General features: G+C 36.2%; 1 protein-coding gene across 1 annotated transcript in view; it reads left to right on the forward strand.

Annotated features, from left to right (window-relative positions):
* Positions 1-27,403, forward strand: part of CNGB3 (cyclic nucleotide gated channel subunit beta 3) — a 152,201-nt gene extending 124,798 nt beyond the window's left edge. Inside the window, exons 16-19 of the mRNA XM_049782420.1 lie at positions 6,101-6,219; positions 23,077-23,223; positions 24,381-24,549; positions 27,143-27,403. Coding sequence (XP_049638377.1) covers positions 6,101-6,219; positions 23,077-23,223; positions 24,381-24,549; positions 27,143-27,403 — 696 coding nt within the window. The remainder of the gene's footprint in view (positions 1-6,100; positions 6,220-23,076; positions 23,224-24,380; positions 24,550-27,142) is intronic.
* Positions 27,404-27,795: the final 392 nt, after the last annotated feature.

Here is a 27,795-nt window from a genome sequence, read left to right on the forward strand (position 1 = left end):
GAGAAAGGGAGGGGGAGGGAGATAGAAAGAAAGAAAGAAAGAAAGAAAGAAAGAAAGAAAGAAAGAAAGAAAGAAAGAAAGAAAGAAAGAAAGAAAGAAAGAAAGAAAGAAAGAAAGAAAGAAAGAAAGAAAGAAAGAAAGAAAGAAAGAAAGAAAGAAAGAAAGAAAGAAAGAAAGAAAGAAAGAAAGAAAGAAAGAAAGAAAGAAAGAAAGAAAGAAAGAAAGAAAGAAAGAAAGAAAGAAAGAAAGAAAGAAAGAAAGAAAGAGAGAGAGAGAGAAAGAAGAAAGAAAGAGAGAGAGAGAGAGAAAGAAGAAAGAAAGAAGAAAGAAAGAAAGAAAGAAAGAAAGAAAGAAAGAAAGAAAGAAAGAAAGAAAGAGAGAGAGAGAGAGAGAAAGAAGAAAGAAAGAGAGAAAGAAAGAGAGAGAGAGAGAAGAAGAAGAAAGAAAGAAAGAAAGAAAGAAGAAAGAAAGAAAGAAAGAAAGAAAGAAGAAAGAAAGAAAGAAAGAAAGAAAGAAAGAAAGAAAGAAAGAAAAGAAAGAAAGAAAGAAAGAAAGAAAGAAAGAAAGAAAGAAAGAAAGAAAGAAAGAAAGAAAGAAAGAAAGAAAGAAAGAAAGAAAGAAAGAAAGAAAGAAAGAAAGAAAGAAAGAAAGAAAGAAAGAAAGAAGAAAAGAAGAGAAGGAAAGAAGAAAAGAAAAGAAAAGAATAGAAAAGAAAAGAAAAGAAATCACTGCTAGGGTCCTAGGGACCGGAGTGATAGCACAGAGGTAACACATTTGCCTTGCACACAGCCAACCTGTGGCCCACCCACGTGGGACCAGGCTTAATTTCTGGCATCCCACATGGTCTCCCAGCCTGAAGGGGCGATTTCTGAGTGCAGAGCTAGGAGTAACCACTGAGCACCTCTGGGTGTGACCCAAGAACCAACCATTCAATAAATAAAGTTTTTTAAAAATAAAAAAAGAATAGCATGGCTCTTTATATGATGATTCTTTTTCCATTTTTAATAAATTTTAATTGAATCACCATGAGATACAGTTACAAAGTTATTTACGATTGTTTCAGTCATACAATGTCCAGCATTCATCCCTTCAGCAGTACACATTACCTGCCACCAGTGTCCCCAGATACCTGCCCACCCTCCACCATCTTCCCCGTCTGCCTGTATGATAGTCATTTTTCTTTTCTCTCTTTCATTCTCTCTCTCCTCCTTTATATATCTCATTTTCATTTTTCTTATTTTTACCTTTTAGACACTATGGTTTACAATATTGTTACTGAAGGCATACCACGCATATCATTCTACCTCCTTTCAGAGCCCTTTCAGTTCTTGTCCAGAATGATCAACAACTATAATTGTTTAGTGGTGCCTTCTCTGCCCTAACTGCCCTCTCCTGCTATTTGTGGCAAGCTTTCTACCATGGACTGGCCCTCCTAGCTCTTGTCTCTGTTGCCTTTGGGTATTATTACCATACTATCTTTTATTTAATATCCCACAAATGAGTGCTATCATTCTATATCTAAATTTTTTTGCTCAGCATAATATTCACCATTTACATTCCAGGTATAAGAAAATTGCATGACTTCATTTTCCCTAACAGCTGCATAGTGTAGATGTCACATAATTTCCTTATCCACTCATTCATCCTTGGACTCTTGGGTTGTTTCCAGATTCTGTAAATAGTGTTGTGATGAGCACAGAAATGCAGAGGAGTGTTCTGCATTGTGTTTTTGGTCTAAGAGGATATATTCCTAGAAGTGGCATTGCTAGGTCATATAGAAATTCAATTTCTAGTTTTTAAAGAATGTCCGTATTATTTTCCCAATAGGCTGGACCAGTCTACATTCTCACTAGCAGTGAATTAGAGTTTCTGTCTCCCTTCATCCACACCAGCACTGGTTGTTCTTAGGGGTTTTTGTTGTTGTTTTTAGGGGGAACACACCTGACAGTGCTTGGGTGTTATTCCTGGCTATCTATGACAGTGCTCAGGGGACCATAAGGGATGGAACCCAAGTAGCTCTCATGCCAGGCTAGTGCCTTACACACTGTACTATTCTAGCCCCTGTTTTTATTTTGATTTTTTTTTCTTGATGTATGCCAGTCTCTGTGGTGTGAGATGGTATCTCATTGTTTTGATTGGCGTTTCCCTGGTGATTAATGATGTGGCTCAAGGAAACCTCTTCAACTAGTGAAGTTGAGAAAACTGATAATCTGCATGCAAAAATATGCAAAATATGAGTTCTCGGTCTTTGAGTTATCTCACTGATTCCCTAGTAGTTTCATAAGGACAATTGGTCAAGGGTATAACATAGCACTTTGGTTATAAGAGGTGCAATAACTCTGTACACCAAAAACATAACCTTGAAAAATATTGTAACCATGTTACCTCCATAACAATACAGTTTTTAAAGTGTTTGAAATCGTCCCAGTATGATATGTGACAATATAAAAAATTTTCAGAATTTTGATATCACAGATTTCCAGAGCTTTGCATAATCCAAACATTATTTTACAGTATTATTTTACAAATATTATTTTACAGTATAGAATGAGACCTAAGATCTTACACCTCTAAATTATCATTGATGTTTCATAACTGATGTTAATGGCAAGAAATTTCGAGTGGAATGTCTTTTCTCCCAGAAGGACCCATAGAGTGTCAGAATGCCCCTCTTGTCTTGAAAATAGATGTCTACACAGGAAGCTTGAAAATATGAACAGCCCTTTCATTATGGAGCACTCCATTCTACACGAAGCACTTACTTTTTAAAAAATTTTCTCCAAATTAGTTCGTAAACCAAACACAACAGCTTGGTTTGATCTTATTTTGCACATGCTGTCAGGCCTTGTTCTCTGAGGAACGTCTACTTCATTTGAATGCTAATTAAACTGCAGGAAAGGCACAAATTAGCCTCGAAATATGCAAGAAATAGTGAAAGATTTGGTTCGTTGATTATGCCAGATCTCCTTGGAAAATTATTGAAATGATCATTAAAAAATAATTAGAGATGCAGCACTATATTGAAGTGCCTATTATGCTCTTCTACCTTCAGTCGGTTGTAATAACTGCTTTCGAAAATTCGCTCTAGCTCCTTGAGAATGACTTAATGCAAATAAAAGGCAATATGATCCTGCTCTAATACCGAATTTTGGGGGGAAATTTCAAATACTTTCCATTTTTTAAATTACTTTTTATCTTTTACTGGATTTGAAGTTATTCTTTATATTAGATTTGTCATTAGATATGGTCTAGTTGACTGTATTTGACTGTGAAGTGACAGAGTTACTATTAGTGCTAATGCTCCATCATCTATTTTGCAAATTTTATCAAGACATTGAACAATTCAGGCTTCTTCTACCAAAGATGTTTAATTTCACACTGTTTCTTGTGATTAAAAATGTATATTCTAATTTTTCCAGAAGAATTGTTTTTCTTTTTCTCTTCTTTGGGGACGGGGGATAGGAAAGACATCTATTTGGAAATGTTCAAAGATTACTTTCTGCTTTGCATTTAAGATTAATCTTAAAAAGTGCTCAGGAGACCATATGGGATACTAGAGTTCAAATTTGGGCCAATTGCATGCAAGCCAGTCATCCTACCTGCTGTAATCTCTCCAGTTCTCTATAATAACTTTTTTTGGAGGGGTGTGGGCCACACTTGATACTGCTCAGGGGTTACTCTTGGCCCTGTGCTCAAAACTCACTCCTGGCAGGCTTGAGGGACCATATGGGATGCTGGGAATCAAACCTGGGTCTGTCCCGAGTCAGCTGCATAGAAGACAAATGCCAAACCACTGTGCTATTACTCTGGCCCCTATAATAACTTTTAACAGATAATTTTCAATGAACAAAATTTCTATTTAATTACATAAACTAAGAAGTTACTATTGTATCAGTGCCTCTGTATCAGTAGTTCTCCACTCTTCACCCTACCCATTCTTTCCATTCCTGTAATCCTATTTTTTCTTTCCCTTGGTAACTATCGTATTTTAAGAATTATTTTGTTGTGTTTTGGTATTTTATTCAGTTTATTTATAGTCCCCATATGAATACAACAATATATAATTTTCTTTCACTTTCTGACTTATTTTGTATACCATGGTCACCTAAAGTTCCATTAATTTTCATTTCAAACTGAGAAATTTTATCTTTTTTTAATTTGATTTTTGGGAGGTTTGGGGGCCACATCCAGCAGTACTTAGAGGCTACTCCTGAATTAGTGGTCAGGGGTCACTAATGACAGTACTCAGGGGAACATATGTGGTGCTGAAGATAGACTAGAGTCTATCTTGCCACATGCAAGACAAGAGTCATAAAAACTGTCATATTTCTATGTCCCCATATATTTTATCTTTTTAAAGCTCGACAGACAATTTTTGTTGAGCTTTGGGAAGGAGTGGCCACAAATAAGCGGTGCTCAGAAGTCTACAACTGGTCCATTTGTGGGGGCAACTCCCATAGATGCTAGAGATCAGTCCTGAGCTTTCTGCAAGTAAAAGATAAACATTAACCCTTTGAAGGGCCGGAGCGATGGCGCAAGCAGTAGGACATTTGTGATGGCGCAAGCAGTAGAACATTTGCCTTGCATGCGCTAACCTAGGACAGGCCGCAGTTCAATCCCCTGGGGTCCCTTATAGTCTCCTAAGCCTGGAGCAATTTCTGAGCACATAGCCAGGAGTAACCCCTTGAACGTCACCAGATGTGGCCCCAAAACAAACAACAACAACAACAAAAAAAAAATAAAACCATAAGCCCTTTGAGCTATCTCTCCAATCCCTACTCTCATTTTTAAGTGAGGGTAATAATACCTGTCTACTCTCAAGTCACAAAAACATAATCAAAAGGACATATGCACACCATTATTCATGACAGAATGTAGCACAAGACATAGGCTACAGAATCAAAAGGGGTGTCCAACAAGAGATGAGGGGATAAAGAGTTATGGTATGGTATATAGACACAATAGGATACAATGCAAATAATGATAAAATGATGCTGTTCACAGCAACATGGATATCTCTAGAGAATATTATGTCAAATGAAGTAAGGCAAAAGAATGACAAAAGATAATATCACACATTAAGGGCATATAGAATAACAAGATGAAGGAATGCAAGAGATCAAAAGCAAAAATATCTAGATTCCACTGAGCCCTATATTATAGAAATGAGACAGGAATGGAGAGAAATCAAGAGGTAGAATAAATAGGCAAACAGGAGGTAATAGGCACAGGCATAAGGGGCCTCGGGTACATTGGTGGTGTAGAGGTGTGGTATATCTATATGTCTAAACCACAGAATTAGCACTGAAAGAATGAGATCCTAACTAAATTAACCAAATTAAAAGCATGCCTGCTAAAGGGGTAGGCTGGGGAGTGAAAGGGAACCTGGGACACTAACAGACAGAAATTGATCTGGTGGGAGGATTGGTGTTGGTATATTGTATATCTGAAACTCTGTGAACAAAAGCACTTTAAAGAGGGGCCAGAGCAGTGGTGCAAAGCGGTAAGGCATCTGCCTTGCCGGAGCTAGCCTAGGATGTACCACAGTTTGATCCCTTGCATCCCATATGGTCCCCCAAGCTAAAAGCGATTTCTGAGTGCATAGCCAGGAGTAACCTCTGAGTGTCACCAGGTGTGCCCCCCCCAAAAAAAAATAAAACAAAAATAAAAAGCACCTAAATGAAAAATCAATTAAAAAAAGGACAGTGATAATTGTTTTATTTAATTTTCTGGGATTTTTTTTTCAAGAATTAAAGAGGCCAATACCTAACTTTAATAATGATAAGTTAGCATGTTCTGATAAAACAATTACATATTTTAAAATAAAGGTTCTTAAAGACTTCTAGTTAACAAGTCTAAGAGAGGGGCCAGAATGGTGTTGCACTGGAGGGGGGGGAGTGTTCTTTTTATGACTGAAACCCAACTACAATCATGTTTATAAACAAGGTGTTTAAATAAAGATATTTAAAAAATAATAACAAAAATTTAAAAAATAGGCTTCCTAAAAAATAAATAAATTTTACAAAGCTTAATTTTTCCTTTGGTGCATTATTATCAAGAATAAAGTAACTGTAATTTGCTCCTCATATTTGACATACAGGGAGAAATTGGCAAGGAAATGTATATAATCAAGCAAGGAGAAGTCCAGGTCCTTGGAGGTGCTGATGGTATGGAAGTTCTGGTAACTCTGAAAGCTGGAGCAGTATTTGGAGAAATCAGGTACTTAAATAATACATTATATATATATATATATATATATATATATTGAGATGTATCATATGTTCTCAGAGAAAAGTCCTAAGTTGTAAAGATAATAAAATTTCTCCTCCACTTCATTGAAGATTTGATTGTGCTGAACACATAGCCATCTCCACCTGATATTTCTGATTTTGTATTGGGGGGATGGTTTACACCCAGCAGTGCTCAGGGTATATCCCTGGCTCTTTGCTACAGGATCACTCATGGTGTGGCTTGGGAGACCATCTGGGGTGCCAGGGATCAAACCCAGGTCAGCTGGATACAAGGCAAGTGCCCTACCCACTGTACTGTTGCTCTGGCCTTCTTTGCATAATCATTCCTCTTCTTTCTACTTAAAATCTGGGTTACTTAGCTTCTTAGCCAAGAACCTATGTAAGAGTTTGGCAAAAGATATTCAATATCTGCTGAATGAGAATTGAATGAAGAAACAAATAATGGCGGAAGGGAAGGTTTTGTTCACAGAGTTTCAGATATACAATATACCAACACCAATCCTCCCACCAGATCAATTTCCATCTGTTAGTGTCCCAGGTTCCCTTTCATTCCCCAGCCTACCCTTTAGCAGGCATGCTTTTAATTTGGTTAATTTAGTTAGGATCTCATTCTTTCAGTGCTAATTCTGTGGTTTAGACATATAGATATACCACACCTCTACACCACCAATGTACCCGAGGCCCCTTATGCCTGTGCCTATTACCTCCTGTTTGCCTATTTATTCTACCTCTTGATTTCTCTCCATTCCTGTCTCATTTCTGTAATATAGGGCTCAGTGGAATCTAGATATTTTTGCTTTTGATCTCTTGCATTCCTTCATCTTGTTATTCTATATGCCCTTAATGTGTGATATTATCATTTGTCATTCTTTTGTCTTACTTCACTTGACATTTTTCGATTTGGATAACACTGCACTAAGACAGCAGATTTGAGTAAACAAGTGATCAGCCTTGGGGCCAGAAAGACCGTGGAAAGGTATTTCCCTTCCTCTATAGATGGGCAGATGAAAACCTGGCATGGCACCCCATATGGTCTCCCTAATTCTCCCTGGAAAAAGCCCTGAGCACTCGGTGAGTGACCCCAAAACAAAGCAGAAACAAACAAAAAATTACCTGAAGCTAAATCCCACTCCCACTAATTATTAATTTTGTCCTTTTGTTATTTAACCTTTCAGTTCCTCGATTTTTCCTTAGTAATCACAATAACAGTGTATACTGTAGATTGATTGCATGTGTAATTAATTTATTAAAATCCCTTGTGGCCAGCATCTTTCAATAATTACTATAATCATTATTTCAGTTAGTAAGACTTTGTCTTAGAAGTGAGCAAGAGTAAGCATGTGTCTGCACATACGTGTTTCTTTATTTAAATGTACTCCTATATTTCACCAACCAACTGAGTGCTTGGTAACATACTAGATTGCCAGTTATTGCTCAAAACTCTGAGAAAACACTATAAGAGGACATAGACAAAATGTACATAATAGATACTTGCATCCTTGGGGAGAGAGAGAAAGGTAGTAACTATTTCAAGACCATAGCACGAAAGTGAATTTTCCTGCACTGGGGGGTCCTTGAGAATTGTGTGAAAGATTTGCATAAAAAAAGGTAACTACAGAACCATAGAACATGAGTCATCTTTTTCTGCATCATATTTCTATGTCTTCCTACAAATTGAAAAAAAAAGTGGTAACAGTGACAAAGCAGTCTCATGAGCATTGAGTGGAAATAAAAAAAGGACCAAACCAAAATACCCAAACCAAAATCAACAACAATAGAATCAAGAGAACCAAGCCATACATAACAAGCTGTACACAAAGGAACCTGTTACACTAGTCCAAGGGGCTAAGGGTGGTGGTATGGGATGCATGCTGGGAAAAATGGTGAAGGGAGGCCCTAATTCACTTTCCCTATGTACCTTAAATATAACTGTGAAATACTTGTAATTGAAAAAATAAATAAATAAATGTAACTACAGTTAAAAGTTGTTTAAGTCAATGGACGGTCTGGGTCCCTCTAAACATCAGCCTGTCTTTAGCTGAAATCTGCATCACTTGCCCTGTGGTAAGACAGCCTAATCCGAAGTACAACCTGCTGGATCTTGTTCCATACAGTCTACCCACCACCTGTGAATACCAGGCCCCGTGCCCTCTGTCCAGTTCACATTCCTGCTCTGAAACCATGTCCCTGGGCCTGTCCCCAACAACCCCCACTGACATCTGAGCTTTCCTGATTTCCAGCATGCCTCCAAGTGCTTTTGGCAAGTTCCTACTTTTTGTACCAGTGGCTGGTCTGTGTCCCCAGCAGCTCTGTCGCATCATCAGGGCTTTCCTTAATCTCTGGCCTTTTATCTTAATGCTCCTGGGCGAATCCCATGCCCAGTATATGTTTCTGCATGAATATGCCATCGGTGTGGGCTCAAGAGTCTGCCTGAAACTGCAGTCTACCAGGGCCTATACAGAAAGCTTGGGATGAGGGCAAGGAGGTCTTGGAGCCTGCTTTTATCTTCTGCCACCTCCCACCCCAGCAATTCGAGTTTTGATTGGCTATCTATTTAAACAGACTCCTTTCATCTGCTGATCCACCCATCCACTCATGCTGTATCAAAGATAACTTATATTTTTATTTGTATTTTTCTTTTAATGTACCATTGTGATTTACAAAGTTGTTCATAGTTGGGTTTCAGACATACAGTGTTTCAGAGCCATTCCCACCACCAGAGTCAACCGCCCTCCGTCAATGTTCTGAGCCATCCCATGCTACCACCCTTGCCCTCCAAACTTGCCAGAATAACTGGACCATTTTAAATTTTGACGGTTAAAGTTTGGGTTTCATGATTTCACTGTTGTTGACTTTGGCTCGGATATTGAGCTCTGTCCTTTTTCACAATTGATTCTTACAAAAATAATGTTGAAAAGGAACAGCTAAACATCATGATGTCACAAATCAGTGGAGGTAGGCTGGAGAGATGGTACAGTAGGGAAGGTGCTTGCCTTAAACATAGTCAACCCAGGTTTGATCCTCAGCATCCCATATGCTCCTCAGCATCCCTGTGCACCATAACTCATATTGTGAATACTATGCAGGTAATAATTGGACATGCTACTTTAGACACAGTGGTCTGAGAGCATCTCTCTGAATAGATGCTATTGGAACTTATACTGGTAACTGAACAGAAATAGCATACAGAAATAAACCATACAGAAATAGCATGACCATCCCTGACAATGGAAGTGCAGAGACTTAAAAGTAAAAAGCAAACGTGTAGATTAAAAGACAAAACAGTTGGATTGGCTGCAGTTCAGTGAAGAGAGGGAGTGTAGGAAGAACAAATCAAAGAGGTAAGCAAGGAACAGTTTATAGCATCCTTAATGTTTTTTTAGGTTACTAAGAATTTTTTATTTTATTTTAAAAAGAAACGAATGTTGTCAGAGCTTTCGCAAAAGAATGATACAATATAATTGTGGTTTTCAAAGACCACTCAATTACCTATGTTGAGAAGAAACACTAGAGGAACAAAAATAAAATAAAGAAGACCAAATCAAGGTTAGGTTCAAGTGGAAGATGATGAAACTGTGGGTAGTAAAGACAAAAAAAAATTGTGTCAGACAGTTGTTAATATATTTATTACATAACTGAGAAAATTGTAACACTGAGTTGTCAATTATTGTGCTTATATTAAAATTTCCCAGATATCTTGCTTTCACACAGAAAAATAAGTGGGGAGGAGGTATTCACCCATTCTCTGATTTCTTTACTGCTAAGAACTTAACTTCAGGGTTTGATTGGAACTGACATTCCTATTGACTTTGTATTAGCATAATTAGAGTAGCCTTAAAATATTAAAGCATATTTATTTCCCCATCAATAAATAGCCTCCCATTTTTCATTTTTTCTCTTTGCTGAACACTGAGCAGACATTGTATGAATATTTTGCTCTGTGGTAATGGTGGAAACATCTTTTAGAATACTCAAGAGCATTTTGCCTATGTTCTCTCAGTTCCTTAGTGGTCCTTGCAAACATAATTTAATAATTTAGTGACTTAATCATCACTGAAATCTTCAAGGTCATAAAACATGCAGCAGTCTCACCTGACATTACCGAAATTAATTAGCTGACCTCTCCCAAGAGTGGAGTTCTCCCTGAAGAATAAAGCTTTATTAATACAAGTATGTTAATAGCTGATATTATCATCACAGGAGGAAATATTCTAGGAATAGAAACCAGGTGCTGCTGAGTTGCAATTGGGAGGAATGTCAGATTCTTGACAGCCACTTTATAAATAAATTTAATTTAGTTTTTTTAAGACTAAGCTGAAACCAGTGGTCTAGACAGGCTCTAAATTTCCACAATAATTTGGTGGTTAAGCCAAATGAGCCTTTTTCCTTTATTCTCTACTTGGCTATTGTTGACAACAGGTTCTGTCTCTTCCCAGGTACCAACAAACTTCACAGACCCACAGCTGTCTCATGCCCCTGCGCTGTAGTTATTTATTCCACTGATGGTGTCACGATTGCCAAACATCTAGATACTGGAAAGATTTAGTAATTGTGTTTACTACTCAAAAATGCTGTGACCTTTGTTAAAATGAGCTAAAGCCAACACAATCATGTAGCTCTTTGAAGAGGATTCTTTTTCCTTAAGAAAAGAAAATTAAAAGGGAAAAATCGAGGACTTTCAAGGGCATTATATATTAATCTCAAAGAGCAAAGTCCTGACTAAAATACTTATTCACTGAAATACAGACTGTTGGAAAAAAAAAACCCAGTTCATATTTTTACTAATATCTAAAGAGTCCTGATACTTGATTTCTAAAAGACAGACCCAAGATGTAGGAAGAAAAGGCTTTATGGTAATCCTCATTTTTGTTTGATTTCATGTACATGTAGGACCCAGTCTTACTTAAGGAATGTATTTAATTACTACTTAAACTCCCTCTCCATCTGTTAAAATCTTGAATTTCTTGAAAAGCATCAGAGTTTTGAACCTTAGTATGGCTATTCTTATTTTAAGAAGTTTCCCAGTGCTTTTATATTTGTGTGAAATTTCCATCCCTTCAAAAATACCTACTCACTCCTCAAGATTTAACTGAAATGTCAACTACCTAAAATTATTTTAACCACTTGAAAACAAACAGGTGTTCCCTGTATTATGTTCCCATATATTTCATTCACTACTTTGCTATAGTAGTCATGACTGGTTTATATTCTGTTTTTATTCAGATCTCCAAAATGAGTTAGTCAACTATAGAAACTAGAAAGCTCTATCTTTATGTCAGCAACAACTATATTTTTAAAAAGAACATATAATTGTTCATTATTGGCTATAAGAAAGACACTTCTCCAAAGAAAAGCTACAAATGACCCACCAACACTTAAAGAAATGCTCAATATCACTTTTTGTTTTGTTTTGTTTTTTTGTTTTTAGGTCACACTCAGCAGCACACGGGTTACTCCTGGCTCTACACTCAGAAACCACTCTTAGCAGGCTTGGGGGATGCCAGATTCGAACCACCGTCCTTCTGCATGTGAGGCAAACACCCTATCTCCATGCTATCTCTCTGGTCCCCATTTTTTATTTTTTATTATATATATATATATATATATATATATATATATATATATATTTAGTTTGGAACACACATTAGTGTTAGTGCCAAGGCTTTCTCTCCTCCCTTTATGTAGCTAATCACCTTAATCACACACCCTGTTTTAACATCCAGAGCACACGCTTTGCTTTTCCTAATCCCTTTCCCCTGTCTTCGCTAAACAGAACCACACACCCTGCTGTAATCCCCTCTCAAATCCTAATTGATTGGCTGACACTGAGTTTACACCTCACTCTCCCCTCTTATAAATATCCATTTTCCACCTACAATAAATGGAGTGACTGATTGATGTTTCTTTGTGAGTGCTCTACTGGCCCAAAGCCCAACCTCACCCAGTGACTTCTATATCTTGGGATCTGACCTTACCAGACGCATTTACATCTCTGTAAATACTATGGCACCACTTCTAAAGGTGCTCAAAGGACCATCTAGGGTGGGGTTATAGAATCCAGCTCTACCACATGTAAGGCAACACCTTACTTTTCTGGCATACACCATTTAAAACATTTTTATTAGCAGAAAAAATAGATGCATACTATTTCTATCTCTCCTTTCTGTCTCTACTCTCACTACCCTCCTCTTTCTCTCGCTCTCTCTCTCTTTCTCTCTCTCTTTCTCATTCTAACAAACACACACACATTTGCCATTGTCCCCACTTTTGTGCAAACCTTCTCATCTCTCCATCTCTGACTAGGCCACCCCTGAGTTCACCATTCTAATAAAAGTCCTCTACAATCTGTTCTTCTCTGCAACCATGGGGATCTTTTGAAAATGTGGGCCGGAGAGATAGCATGCAGTTAAGGTGTTTGCCTTGCATGCAGAAGGATGGTGGTTCGAATCCCGGTATCCCATATGGTCCCCCGAGCCTGCCAGGAGCAATTTCTGAGTGTAGAGCCAGGAGTGACCCCTGAGTGACCCAAAAACAAAACAACAACAAAAAAAATGTAGATGATCTGTCATTGCTTTGGCTAAAGCAATGAGAATGTGAGAATGTGGTACTTTCTGGACCCTAATACTGGCTCCAACCTGAGGTGTTTGAGAGCCTCTAACCCTAACTCCTTGTGCTGGAGATGGAATCCCTTCACTCCCTCCCTAACCCTGGTGCCCCCTCTTTTTTTCTGTCTTTCTTCCCCTCCTAAACTGTACATTGTAAACCACTAAATTGTGCCCATGGTGCTGTCTGCATAAAAATATTCAATGAGAGACCCCCAAGAGCTGTTATTGAGCCCCTCCATATTCCAGTCTAAAACTTGGAGAAGGCTTCACTTCCTTGTATTGCAGAAAACATGCAGCTCAGTGGCCACATATGGCACCACACTGGGTGTGGGCTGTGGTGGCTCTTCAACCCTAAGGGCAGTGCTTGGCCCAAATAAATACTTAATAAGTAGTTATTGGATAAGTAAGTGAATTTAATTATCATTCTGTCTTTGTAAATGTAAAAATAAATACACATTCATTTTTTTCATGAATATGTATTTCTCCCTTATGCCCTCTTTGTCAGTTTTCATTATTAAAAATTGTGCTGCTGCCTTTATCTTCATAAAATCACTTTCTCTCTTTTTAACTGTTTCAAAGAGGTTTATTCCCAAAAGTGAAATCACAAGGTCAAAAGGTTGAAACATTTCTCTAACTCTGGTAATATAAGGACAGAGAATTTTCTACAGAAAAATGGAAAGAAAAAGAAACACTTTACCATCCAACTAGCAGTAGAAAAGCCATTTTCTCCAGCCTTTATTATGTTCATTGGTTCTGCATTTTAATAGGTTGTTTAAATTTGTGTTTATCTAAATAGTGCCTAGAAAATAATAGATCCTCAATAAATATTTGCTAAATGAATTCATTTCCTTTAGGACTAATTATTTTTAAAAGTCATCATTTACCTTCTGCATTTTTTCATTGTGTGTTATTGCTTTTTCATCATTTATAAATTAATGAACAGAATGTAGGTATTACTAGGCATAAGTAGAACCCTTATGTTTTAAATAGTTTCGTCTTTATTCTAAGGTATTTAAGTTCTGCAATATTTTGGTTGTATCTCTTAGTGTTTTAAGTGGGGGTGTAGTGGTAACTTTCTAGTTCTTTTGGACTATTGTAAATCCCATAGTCTTTTTTTTTTTTTTTTTTTTTTTTTTTTGGTTTTGGTTTTTGGGCCACACCCGGCGGTGCTCAGAGGTTACTCCTGGCTGTCTGCTCAGAAATAGCTCCTGGCAGGCACGGGGGACCATATGGGACACCGGATTCGAACCAACCACCTTAGGTCCTGGAACGGCTGCTTGCAAGGCAAACACCTCTGTGCTATTTTTTTTAATAATCACTATTTCTCCTTCCTCTTCCACCCCTCCTGCCTCTTCACACTTTAAAAGAACAAGTATATGAACTAGAAGAATAAAGAGTAAAAAAAGGCTGATCACTCTTGAGAGAGAGAATAATTCATATCCACTTTTTCCTACCTTCAAACCTGAGAATACTCCTGGGCTTAAAAATAATAATATTTAGCATCAGAGTAATAGTACTGCAGGCAGGGCATTTGCTTTGCATGTGGCAGACCAGGGTCTAATCTCCACAATCCCATATGGTTCTCCAAAGCCCACTAGGAGTGACACCTCAATGCAGAGCCAGAAGTAACCCCTGACCAATATGGGATGTGGCCTCAAAACAAACAAAAAAAATAGTAAAAAATAAATATTTGTCTGAGAGTACAAGATTAAGGCACTTGCCTTGCATGAATCGAATTCAGCTTCAATTCTTGAACCCCCAAACCTAAATAGTAATAGTAATAATAATAATAATTTATCCTTTGATTACAGCTTTTTGTACATAGCATCTCTGATGGTGTAGCAGTTTTTAACTTAGAGGATTAAAAAATGGAAAGAAATCTTGGGGCCGGAGCGATAGCACAGCAGTCAGGCATTTGTCTTGCACATGGCTGACCCAGGATGGACCTCAGTTCGATCCCTGGCATCCCATAGGGTCCCCCAAGCTAGGAGCAATTTCTGAGCTGATAGCCAGGAGTAACCCCTGAGCTTTACCGAGTGTGGCCCAAAACAAACAAACAAACAAACAAACAAAAAAAGAAATTTCATGCAAGTTTTTTAATAACATTTATATATCAGTAGCACTGTTTAAACATGTGTTCAGACTGTCTCAGGACTTCTTATGCGACTTTATCCAACTTTCTCTGAAATCAAGCATTTTTGGAAAAGCAGAGAATAAGTGAAGATTTTAATAAGCAGACCTGAAAATACCAGACTGGCTTTCTTTCCTGTTTTTTTCTAAAATCTTCAGGCAAAATGAGAAGCCAAATAATTAATTAAAACACAGAAGACATAGAATATAAAAAAAAAAACAGAGTATAAAGGAAAAACCTCCTTTTTTTCAACAATAAAAATAATACCTAAGAATGTGTCCTGTGATGTACCAAAGTTTTGTTAATTTTGGACTAGGTTTGATTCAGTTTGGTTTAATTTTGAGCAACAAACGGGTATGCTCAGGGTTTACTCCTGGCAGAACTCAGGGGGCCATATGGGATATTGGGAATAGAAATCAGGTTGATGATATACAAGGCAAGCGTTCTTCCCAATATACTATGGCTTTAGCCCATGGATCCTCAATGTCTAAGACAATAGATAGATACTGGAAAAATCTATCATATCATATTGGGTGGGGGGATTGGGCCACACCCAGAAGTGCTAGGTGTTACTCCTAGAAGGCTCGGGGACCGTTTGGGATGCCAGAATCTAACCTGGGTCTGTCCCAGGATTGCCCTGTGCAAGGCAAACACCATATTACTGTGCTATCGCTCCGGTCCTATCTTATCGAATTTATATGGTTTTATATGTTCATTAATATAATGATATTATTCCTTATTTTGATTCCAAAGAAATTTTTATGCTCACATATTACTTTGCTTGACAAAGTATTTATTTTGTTTTATTTTATTTTGGGTTTTGCAGCACATTTGTGGTGCTCAAAAGTTACTTCTGCCTCTTGCATTCCTGAAGGGCTCAGGTAACCATATGGGATGCTGGGGAATGTAACTTGGGTAGGCTATGTGCAAAGTAAATACCCTATCCACTACTCTAGCTTCAGTCCTCTGACTGACAAAGAATTTCTTTCTTTTATTTTTTAATTTTTATTGAGACCAATGTGAATTACAAGTCTTACACAGTTGTATTTCAGGCATATAGTGACAGTGAGTTAGGGCCATTCCCACCACCAGTGTTGACCTCCCTCTGCCATAATTTCCAGCATGCATCCCATACCTCCACCCTTAGACTGCTAATGTAACAGGTTCCTTCTGTGTATAGCTTGCTGTAGTTTGGGTCTCTTGATTCTATTGTCATTGACTTTGGGTTGGGTATTTAGGTTTGACCATTTTTTATTTCCACTCAATGCTCTTGAGACCACTTGGCCCCTGAGCCCCATCCACTTTTTTTTTTCTTCTCAGTTTGGAAGAAAACATAAAAATATGAGGCAGAACAAGATGACTCATGTTCTATGGTTCTGCAAAAAAAATGTAGGTGGGAGAGCCCCTATCTCAAAGCTATAAATATAAATAAAATTAAAAGACATAAAGCAAAAGAAGAATTAATAAAAAATAATAAATGGGGACAAATATGGAAAGTTTTTTATTTTTAATAGGTACAGTAATATTGGGAAAATTAGAAAGGAAATTCGCTTGACAAAGAATTTATAACCAGAGTATTATAACAGAGTAGTCTTCTAGGGAACTTGAAGAGGTCAAGACATGAGATAAAGTATACAAATTGTTCCTTTCTTCCTCTCCTTACTTAGACTTTGTATTGGTTTTTTTTCATCCACTAAGTCAAATTCAACTCTGAAATTCAGACCTGTTAGAGGCCTGGAAACTACCTATTTGTAAAACTTAAATTCCATATGTAATAAAATATATGCATACATGTATATGGGATTTTCTTCTAATTATTTTTTGTTTTCATATAACAACTATTATTCAAAACAACCAAACCTGTGTTTCTCGCATAGTAATTTTATAAATTTCAAAGAATCTTCAAAGAACAAACAATCAAGTTCAAGGTGACACCTGAAAACCCTTTGATATTTTCTCACCTGCAAAAGTTTTGTTAGATAGAATTCATCATTAGCAAAGTGACGAAAGTTGTCAAATAGTAAAATTCATTCCTTAAACATTGAAAGAATAAAGATATGAATAATAAAACATTTACTTCATGATTAAAGTTTATGCCCTCGATCTATAAAAGTCCAAAATTTTGTTAATGAGAATATATGTTTAAAGTTTTAATCTCGGGCCGAAGAGATGGCATGGAGGTGGGGTGTTTGCCTTGCATGCAGAAGGAAGGTGGTTCAAATCCCGGCATTCCATATGGTCCCCCAAGACTGCCAGGAGAGATTTCTGAGCGTAGAGCCAGAAGTAACCCCTGAGCACTGCCGGGTGTGACCCAAAACCCAAAAAATAAAAAATAAATAAAGTTTTAATCTCTCTTCAGCATTGAATGTCACCACTCTTTAAGTGGTTGGCAATATCCAGAATTATTTTTATTTCTACTATAAGAAAAATATTATGAGGAAATAATTTTATATGTGTATAATTTTTATTCAAGTAATATTGCATTATAACAAGATAGGTTTAAGTGTGCATCATCATAAATATTTTTATAAATTATATTACATTGGAAGTTCAATTCTGTTCCCCATATAATCACTTGGTGTTCATAGTAATGAAGTCTTATATTTGTATTTATCCCATTTTGCTTTATTATTCTTGTTTATATTACTAAACTATTTATGGCCATTACAAGTACATCAGTGTTCTACTTGTATAAACAACATTTTTTTACATTTTTGATCCGTTAACACAATGAAATACTCAGGGATGTAATGATGCTTAAGAGATTACCTGCAGTGTGGGGATGGAACCCAGACTCTTCTGCATGTGCAAGGCAAACGCCCTACCTGCTGTACTATTGCTCTAGTTATGTGAATACTTTCTGGATACACTATTGCTATTAACCTTTAAGACCTGTTTTTGGGGGTTTTGTTTGTTTTGTTTTATTTTGGGGCCACACCTGGCTCTGCACTCAGAAATCATTCCTGACAGGCTATAGGGACCATATGGGATGCCAGGGATCAAACCCTGTCCATCCCAGGTCATCTGCATGCAAGGTAAACACCCTACCACTATGCTATCACTCCGGCCCTAAGACCTGTTTTTTGGTTGTTTACAGGTTATACTCTAAACAACTTTAAATAGCTCCAGTTATGTTATAGCTTTTGTTGCTGTTGTTGTTGTTGTTGTTTGGGAACCATACTTGATAGATGAAGGATCCTGATTTGGTGCTAGAAATCATATCTGGAAGTGCTCAGGAAACCATATGTGCTGCCCAAGAATGAACCTGGGTAAATTGTATTACATCGTTTGCAAAAGCTTGAAATGATTAGTTGTATGTTTTAGCCCTTTCTTCTGACACATATAATATTGATACACTATATAAATATATATAAACCTATCTTGCAGTTAGTGTGAATTAGTTCTAGACTATTGCATTAAAGTAAATACTGATAAAGCAAGACACATGATTTTTTGTGTCTTTAACAGCATCTGGAATGGTAAATCCTTCTAGGAGGATTTTAGTTTACTTTCCCAGATCCTTCACAAATGTATAATCTCTGGGGTTATCTGTCTTTAAAATAGTTATATTATAAGTAATAAGATTCTTGAATGATAAGGCAAATTATCAACACGCAGTAATATTATGGTGGTCTGGAGAGCATTTAACCACATCCAAATTGTGTATCCAAAGTCCTAGTTATGTGCTTAGGGGTCACTGCTAGTGGGATTCAGGGGACCATATGTGGTGCCTAGAATGAATCCTAGGTCAGCCACATGAGAGGCAAGTTCCTTACCCCACTGCAGTATAACTTTGACTCTTGAGCAGTAATATTTTGAAAGGAAACATTTTGACTGTTCAGAGGTCCAAATAATAAATTAAAATATTTAGTTAATTTTGATAGAAATAAATATGCTATCCTACGTGTTGAATTTTTCCATCTACAGAGCACAGGCTGGGGAGAATCACTTCTTAAGAGCCTAGGATTTTCAAAATGGTAAATGTATACTGACACCAACTTAGAGACACCAGCTGCATTCAGCTATCAGTCTATCCTGTATGCTTTTAAATAACATGAAAAGAGCACATGTTGATGAAGAATAGTGCTGATCAACTTTCTTGATGTGAGTTTTTCAAAGCTTTCATCTGTAAAAAAGGAAAGCATAACATATGCGAACAACAAGATAAAGAGTAATAAAGTATTCCAGTGTGTGTCTGAACACACATGTGTAACTAATATGTAAGTAGGATATGTGTAAATTATAATCCCATATAGATATGTATCTTTATTTGAATGTATATATAACATATATGATCTTCATGTAGTCACACGGCCACTTTTATTCACCTATCCATCTTTGGCTTATTAGTAAGATCATGTTTATATTCATGTGTCAACATATTAACCTAAATGATACCTGAAAAATAATAAAATATGATGTTTGGGTATGCTTGGAAAGATTTAACAATTAAAACAGAATAAGAAGGAATCAAGAATTTTGACTCTGGTCAATAATTTCACTAATGCAGAATGGATTGTCCAATCTATTTAATATCTGAGTAGAGAAAAAAGGTAAAAGATAAATTCATCCCCCTTTTCAAATTCATTTGCAAAGCTTAAGCCAATACATCCACTTTTGACACTTTGACACCAGCACCTTTTTAGGCTTTTAGAGTGATATGTGAAGTTTCATTATTTTCCACCTTCTTTTTTTCAGACCTTTGGACATGGACTAAATCACACCACCAGCTCTCCTGTTTCTCCAAGTTACAGATGGTGGCTTGTAGAATTTCATAACATCCATGGCCCCATTAATCCATTCCTATAATAACATTTTATTATTTATACAATATATATGTTCCACTGTATCTTATTCAACTCCTCAAACAAATTCATTCCATATTACAGTTACATAACAGAAATTAGAGCTTTTTTCATATTCAATTATCAGGAGCCCGTAAATACCTATGTACCCTTAAAATAATGAAGTATCTATAGTAGGTATTAAATTAGCCTTGTTTTCTATTTTTCAGCCTTGTTTTCTAAAAGCAAGATTATTTGACATACTCAGAAATACACTTATTAAATTATATATATAACTGCTCTTTCCACAAGACACCAAGATTTACTAATATTTTTACTGCCATACTTTCACTAAGTTGAGTCCATGATAAGTGCTTAATAACTTCTTATACGACGGAAGTGAGAATCCAAAAGATCTTTGGCTTGCTCTTCAAGCCTGTGCTCTCTCTTGAATCTTACTTGCATGTCCTAATATTTCTTAGCTTACTTATTTCCACTCTGGAGAAGCTTCCTGAACACACACTTCTGCTATCTTTCTAAATAAGTTTTTATAAAATTAACTGACTTCACAAAGAAAATCCTTAAATTGCTGCCCAGTTCACAGGAAGCGGCGATAGAAATAGAATTAGAACTCATTTCTTTGTCTCCTAGGCCATTATTCTGTTCCCAGTTTTGTGACTTGAGGATAGTTACAAGTAATCTCAATTATTTTTCTTCCAGCATGTGCTTTTTGAAAAACTTTATATATTTTTGGTGATATTCAGTGATCTTCTTACTAAGCTACTTAGTGAATAAAATTTTTCATCAGTAGATTGCTAGGAAAGCATTTTGTGGATGGAATGGATGGGAAGATGCTATTTTCAACTTTGCTGAAAGAGTTTGAGCAAAATCCATCTGGCAGACAAACTATTTCTTCTGTTCAAAAAAACTCATCAAGCACTTCAGAAGTATAAGCTCGAGGCAAGTTTAATTAAGGCTTGGAAATCTCTAAATAAAGTGACATTTAAGTATGTTATTTCCGTTCTGCTATCATAGTCTGACACAAAAAGAGACACTCTTAGGTCCAAATTAAGAACCCAGTGGCATCTAGTCCTGCCTAACTACTGTCTCACCCTCTGTTCCAAGCTACACAAATGTGAATGAAATAGTCTTGTCCAATCATTGTTCTTCAAATATTAACTTCCACTTCATAGAAAGGAAGTTAGAAAACTGACAGGAGGCTGGGTAAAAGAGCAGTTGAATAAACAATTTAAGGAGAGAAGGAGAAAAAGAGACAGAGAAAGACAAAGACTGAACATGAGAATATAATTAATTTCTTTTTTAAAAAGACAGGTCAAGTAGAATGCCTGTCTTGAATATATGCAGGGGTGAGAAAGAGGGAGGAGCATTGGTGGTTGGAAAGTTGCATTGATAAAGGGGGTTGTTCTGTTTATGACTGAAACTCAACTACAATCATGCTTGTAATCATGGTGCTTAAATAAAGATTTTATGTTAAAAAAATAAAGGTCAAGACAGAGCTTGTCTCGAAGAGAACCGCCCAAAAAAGTGAATACATTTTGTTTTTTAACCAAGAATTAAAATATGAAATCATTCAACTAAATGAGTATACATTGAAATGGCCAAAATTGTTGATTTTAACAATACTGTTCCTGCCTTGGGTGAATAATTTCATGCTAAAGTGACCTGGGTGGTCTGAGCCACAAGTTCCAATGTTAGTTCCTATTTCTGACTTAGTATTAGGTTCCCTCCTCCTTTTTATCTCTTTTCTAATTTTAATTGAATATTATTAAGATCTAATTTTCTATTCCATGGTATTATTTCTCTCTTAGTACATTCTTTTTTTGGTTTGGGGGGCAAACTGGCAGTATTCTGCATTCATGAGTCACTCATGGCAGGCTTGGGGATCCATATGATATGCTTGGGATCAAACTTGGTTGGCATGTGCAAGGCAATCACCCTACTTACTGTGCTACCTGTCTGGCCTACTTTTCAAGAAACATATTAATGAGGGCTCAGACTATAACTCAGGTAGTAGAGCACATACCCCAACGTGTTTGAGGACCTGAGTTCTAAACCTTGATATCTACACGCCCCCTTTCAAGAGTCAATCAGCTAAGTATTGTCCTGGTGAACCCCAAAATCACCAGAGGTAGCCCCTAAAATTTTTATAGTAGTAGTTTTCCCAAGAGTTTGTAATATTTAAAGCTTTTTGTCTCATTTCACAAAATATTATGCCACTTTACATGTACTGCAAGAAATAGTGGGGCGGGAGTGGTTGCGCAATGCAAAATAGGTTGAAATTTGTTATCTCTTTTTAATACTCCATCTGGACTCTGGTATTCACCAGAACTCTCACCTCTATATATTGATCTGAAGCAACCTAAATGGTTATAATATTTGCCATGTATTTATAGAAATTTTAATGGGGATAATAAAACTGATAGTAATGATTTTTCTTTTCTTTTTTATTAATAATTTTTATTTTGACCAAAGTGGATTACAAATCATTCACAGTAGTATTTCAGGTACATAGTGACATTGAGTCAGGGGTATGCCCTCCACCCTTGTTCCCAGCATGTATCCCATATCGCCCCTCCTTTGTCCCCTCTAGCTGCTAGTATAAGTGGTTCCTTCAGTGGTAGATTGGGTATTCATTCTGTTATAGTTGGCTTTGGATTTGGTGTTTAAGTTTGATCACTTTTTATTTCTACTCAATGTTTATATGCCTGTTTGATCTTGGTGCCCTCCATTATTTCCCCCTCAGTTTGTGAGGCAGAACAAGATGGTTCAAGTTATGTGGTTCTGTTTGAAGGTAAGAAAAAAAAAAATAAAGAAGATAGCATGGAGGTAAGACATTTGCCTTTCATGCAAAAGGACAGTGGTTCGAATCCCGGCATCCCATATGGTCCCCCGTGCCTGCCAGAAGAGATTTCTGAGCATAGAGCCAGGAATAACCCCTGAGCGCTGCTGGGTGTGACCCCCCCCAAGGGGGGAGCAAAAATTCAAACAAGCAAAGAAACGGGAGGAGTTCTTCTAGAGACTATATATATATATCAGTTTAAGAAAAGAAAGAGAAAAAGGAAGAAAACCTTAAAAATAATACAAGAAAAATCAAAAACAAAAAGAACAAGCAAACAAAAAATCTAAAAAGCACCACAGCAATGAAGACAACAACCAAACACTAACCACAGTCCTGAAATAAAGACGAATCAAAAGAACGGGGGGGGGAGGGGCGGGAAGGCAAAGAAAAAAAATTTTAAATTTAATTTGTGCCAGTTTATTTTTATTTCTTTTCTATCTTCCAGCCTTTTAGCAGCAAGAGGAGGAAACCGCCGAACTGCCAATGTGGTGGCACATGGATTTGCTAATCTTTTAACTCTAGAGAAAAAAACCCTCCAAGAAATCCTAGTGCATTATCCTGATTCGGAAAAGCTTCTCATGAAAAAAGCAAGGTACAGATAGGAAAATTCCTTTTCAGTCTCACAAACACAAAGCCAAGAGCAGACCCAGAGCATCAACAGGTGTGGCCCCAACGTCCACGCAATAAAAAAATTAAACTCCTTTCAGATATTTCACTTGCCTTTACAAAAATCTATGATAAAAGCTATATTGTAATACCAGTGATCAGCTTAAGAAACTATTGAACAATTCATCGATTGAGAGAAAAAAAATTTAATGGGCTTTTCCAGCTTTCCAGCTTTTTCTAAGTGCCAAACTATAATAATCTAAACTCAAAATGGCCTGTTAGATATAGGTTGGTCATCCTAGTTTCTCATTACAGTGCTAGAGTTATATTATATTAGACTCCAAATGTATCTTGACACAAAATAATCTTCTGGGTTCCATTGAAAGGTCGGCAAATGGGAAACAGAGGCCAAGGAGTCAAGTTGGGTTCAAGTTCTGTTCCGTTTATTCAAAGCAAAAGGTGGAATATTTATACTCAATTTCTTGACAAATCATAAGGCTAATTTATCAAAAAAAAGGCACAGGGGAAAATTATTCAAGACATATTTGTGAGGCATGATAATTTTACTTTTTTTTTAATATAATTTTTATTTTGATCATAGTGGCTTACATATTGTTGACAATAATATTTTAGGTACATATTTACATAAAATCAGGGGGTGTTTCACCTTCTTTTTCTCATTCATTTCCCAAATCGATGATGAGAACCTCTAGAGGGATAATTTTACTTTTGAAGCTGCTTCTTGCTATCAGTAGTTTCTCATTAGCAAGGTAGGCTCAGGATTGTTTTGATTTTATGCATACTGAACTAGGGCCTGACATGTTAACCCTTACTATGACTGCATGTAAGCTAAAAGCAAAGTTAGATTTGAGGGTAATTATTCTGTGAGACTAAATAAAAATACTTGAGTCTAAAAAAATAAAAATAAAATGGTCTGTTATACTGGCAGGTCAGTAAGAAAATGGTGGTAGTACAGGATGTACTCTGGGAACATGGGTGGAGGGAGGTTGACACTGGGGGTGGGATTTGCCCTGATTCATTGCATGTCTGACATCCAACTATGAAGGACTTTGTAAATCACAATGGTTTCAATGAAATAAAATTAAAAAGAAAAATAAATAGACTTTTCTCTCTTGTTCCTAGAGTACTTTTGAAAAAGAAGGGTACAGCTGCAGAGGCAACCCCTCCAAGGAAAGGATTGGCCTTTCTCTTTCCTCCAAAACAAGAAACACCCAAAATATTTAGAGCTCTCCCAGGAGGCAAAGCAAGTCTTGCAAAGCTACTCAAATTGAAAAGAGAACAAACGATTCAGGTAATAAGGCAATAAATGAAGCGTTGTAGCTGAATTAAGAACTGACTCACTTGACCTGGAGAAACTCTTAATATTTCATGTCAGACAATAAAATTATTTGAATTTAACTGACAATTACCATTTTACACTTACCATTATTCAAACCTCTAACCCTCATGAATTTAAACACAGATTGTTTTAATGTACATGCACGGATAAATAGAGTTGACAAATAGTTTTAGAAGCTATATCTATGAAGCAATTTTCCTACTCACAAAAATTTATGTTTCCTTCCAAAAATGCGTTTGTGTTACTCATGTGTCTCTTTCACCAATGTACAGAGAAGTGAAGAGTTGTTTAATGAACAACTCTTAGTTGAGGTTAAAAAAGAACATCTTTTAGGAGGTAAAGTGATATGCATGAGTCTCCTGAAATAACAATATTAGAAATCACAGTTTCTCAATTAAAGGAAAAGAGAGACAAAGAGAGTGAGAGAAGAAAAATGGCTGCTCTAGGGTAGAAGGAAGGAAACTGGACATCAGTGGTGGGAAATGCACAGTGATGAACGGACGGATGTTGAACATTGTAAGACTGAAACTCAATCATCAACAATTTTGTAGCTGTATATATCAGTGATTCAATTAAAATTATTTTTTAAAAAGACACTTTTTAAACTTTCATTTTATAATCACTTTAAGCACCATGGTTACAAAATAGTTCATAATTTTCTGTCATAGAATGTACACTATCCTTCACCAGTATACTTTTCCATCACCAATGTTCCCAGCTTCTACTTTTTTCTTTAAAAGTCACATTTTTTACTTTCTTGTTTAAAAGTAACACTGTGAAAATATAACCTGTTCGTGTTCCACTTAGTGTTATGCTTTTCTTATTTTTATGCTGCTTCTTCAACCAAAATCCTTTTAAAATGATACCCATATTGGTGTTAAGTAAAAAAAATTGCTGTGATGTTCTTTATGGAGCAAACTATCTTAGATAAGCTTCATTCAGGCATGAGTTATAGTACTACTGGCCATGAGTTAAATATAATATATCAATCATGTATATTAACAAGGTATTCTCCAAAAGAAATATACATAAATATGATAAAAAATAAAGTCATATATTGTTGATCAGTTGGTGCAAACCTCACTCTGCAATTTTGTTAGTCTACTTTTTGCGGAAGCTTTATAAAACAAAGTAACTTGCATAATCAACTGCACACACATTTATGTATACATATAAATATATCTATATGTAATATCACATTAAGAAACATTTTTCCAGAGCCTATCAATTCTTTATCCAATTGTTAAAAACAATTGTTAAAAACAATTGTATAGATTCATTTAAGCCCTTCAGATTATAAATGGAGACTGAGATCAAGAGCAATGAATTTTGATAAAACAGTGATAGAGCAAAAGCTATTATTCAGGTATTATGATTTCAAGCTTTTCCTGAGATATTATCTGAAATATTTTTTCCTCTTTTCTGTTTTATATTCTTTGATTCTCATAAACCTCTGAGTCAGATACTAAGTAAGAGAGAAGAAATTCATGTTCTCTAAATCTTCATTTTGTTTTGTTTTGTTTTGTTTGTTTGTTTTTTTGGGTCACACTCATCAGCGCTCAGGGGCTACTGGCTCTACGCTAAAAAATCGCACCTGGCAGGCTCAGGGGACCTATAGGATGCCGAGATTCGAACCACAGTCCTTCTGTATGCAAGGCAAATGCCCTACCACTGTGCTATCTCTCCAGCCCCTTCTAAATCTTCTTATTGACATCTCTAAAACTGTACAATTCAAAAATGAGGGGTGGCTGTGGATTTTTCAGAAAGTTGCTAGGAACCACACCCAAAACAAATGTGCCAGTAATAAAAATTAGAAATAGAGTATAAATTTAGAATCTTTATTTGTATCACCATGTTAAGGAAAATTTTAAATGTAAAAGTCAAATGGGGGTAAAGAAATTATATAAGTGATATTTTCAACTTCTCATGGATTAATATAAACCTTATGCATGGTTCCCATTGTATTGCTCCCAACTTGAACATTGATACAATGAATTTCATTTACTGTAAAATATCTATAAATAATAACACTCACTAAAGATTCTAAAACTATAGCTGAGAACCCATGGAACAAATGGAAAAGACTATATAAAGGAAGAGATATGATTTTTCTCTGAGAATTTCTCCCACATGCTTCTGCAGGAGTAAATCCATGCTCCCTGTAATATTTGTATGACATTTGGGTAATAGTCTATATTAAAAAATAAATATTTAAAATTTAATCTCCATAAAATAAATAAATATTTAAAAGGCAAATAAAAAGAGCTCTGTGCACTGGGTCTAGTAAATCTGAGCACATGAGGAGAATTCATTGAGGGACAAAAACTGCAAATTCACAATTTAAGTCAAATAGAAAATTTTTGTCACATTCACTATTGCTCTTTAGAAAATTAAATCAAATGAGAATCAAATGCAAGGCAGTCATGATTTACAAGTTAATTTAGTTCCTACTTAATCTGTGTGTCTATTCTTAGTTATTTGATACTCCAAAAAAAATCCCTTGATTATGATCACTGTACCAATTATTTGTCTATTCCTTTTTCAGAAAAAAAGTGAAAACTCTGAAGGAGGAGAAGATAAAGGAAAAGATAATGAAGATAAAGGAAGAGCACCCGAAGAGAAACCAGTAGACAGACCCAAATATAACGCAAATTCAACTATAGTAGAGGGAAGCTCCCAGCCAATTAGAAATTCCATTTTACCTAGAGGGCCATCTACTCGTCAATCACTCATTATCAGCATGGCCCCAACCACTGAGGTTGGAGAGGAGGTGCTGAAAGTTGAAGTCAAAGAAAAGACTAAGTAATAACTGTTTGATCTAAATAAATATTTAGATGTAATCTTTTTTTTTTTTTTTTTTTTTTTAATTTTTTTTTTATTTAAACACCTTGATTACATACATGATTGTGTTTGGGTTTCAGTCATAAAAGGAACACCACCCATCACCAGTGCAACATTCCCATCACCCAAGTCCCAAATCACCCTCCTCCCCACCCAACCCCCGCCTGTACCCTAAACAGGCTCTACATTTCCCTCATACATTCTCAATATTAGGACAGTTCAAAATGTAGTTATTTCTCTAACTAAACTCATCACTCTTTGTGGTGAGCTTCCTGAGGTGAGCTGGAACTTCCAGCTCTTTTCTCTTTTGTGTCTGAAAATTATTATTACAAGGGTGTCTTTCATTTTTCTTAAAAC

This window comes from Suncus etruscus, chromosome 10, assembly GCF_024139225.1.
Source record: "Suncus etruscus isolate mSunEtr1 chromosome 10, mSunEtr1.pri.cur, whole genome shotgun sequence".
Classification (NCBI taxonomy): Eukaryota; Metazoa; Chordata; class Mammalia; order Eulipotyphla; family Soricidae; genus Suncus; species Suncus etruscus.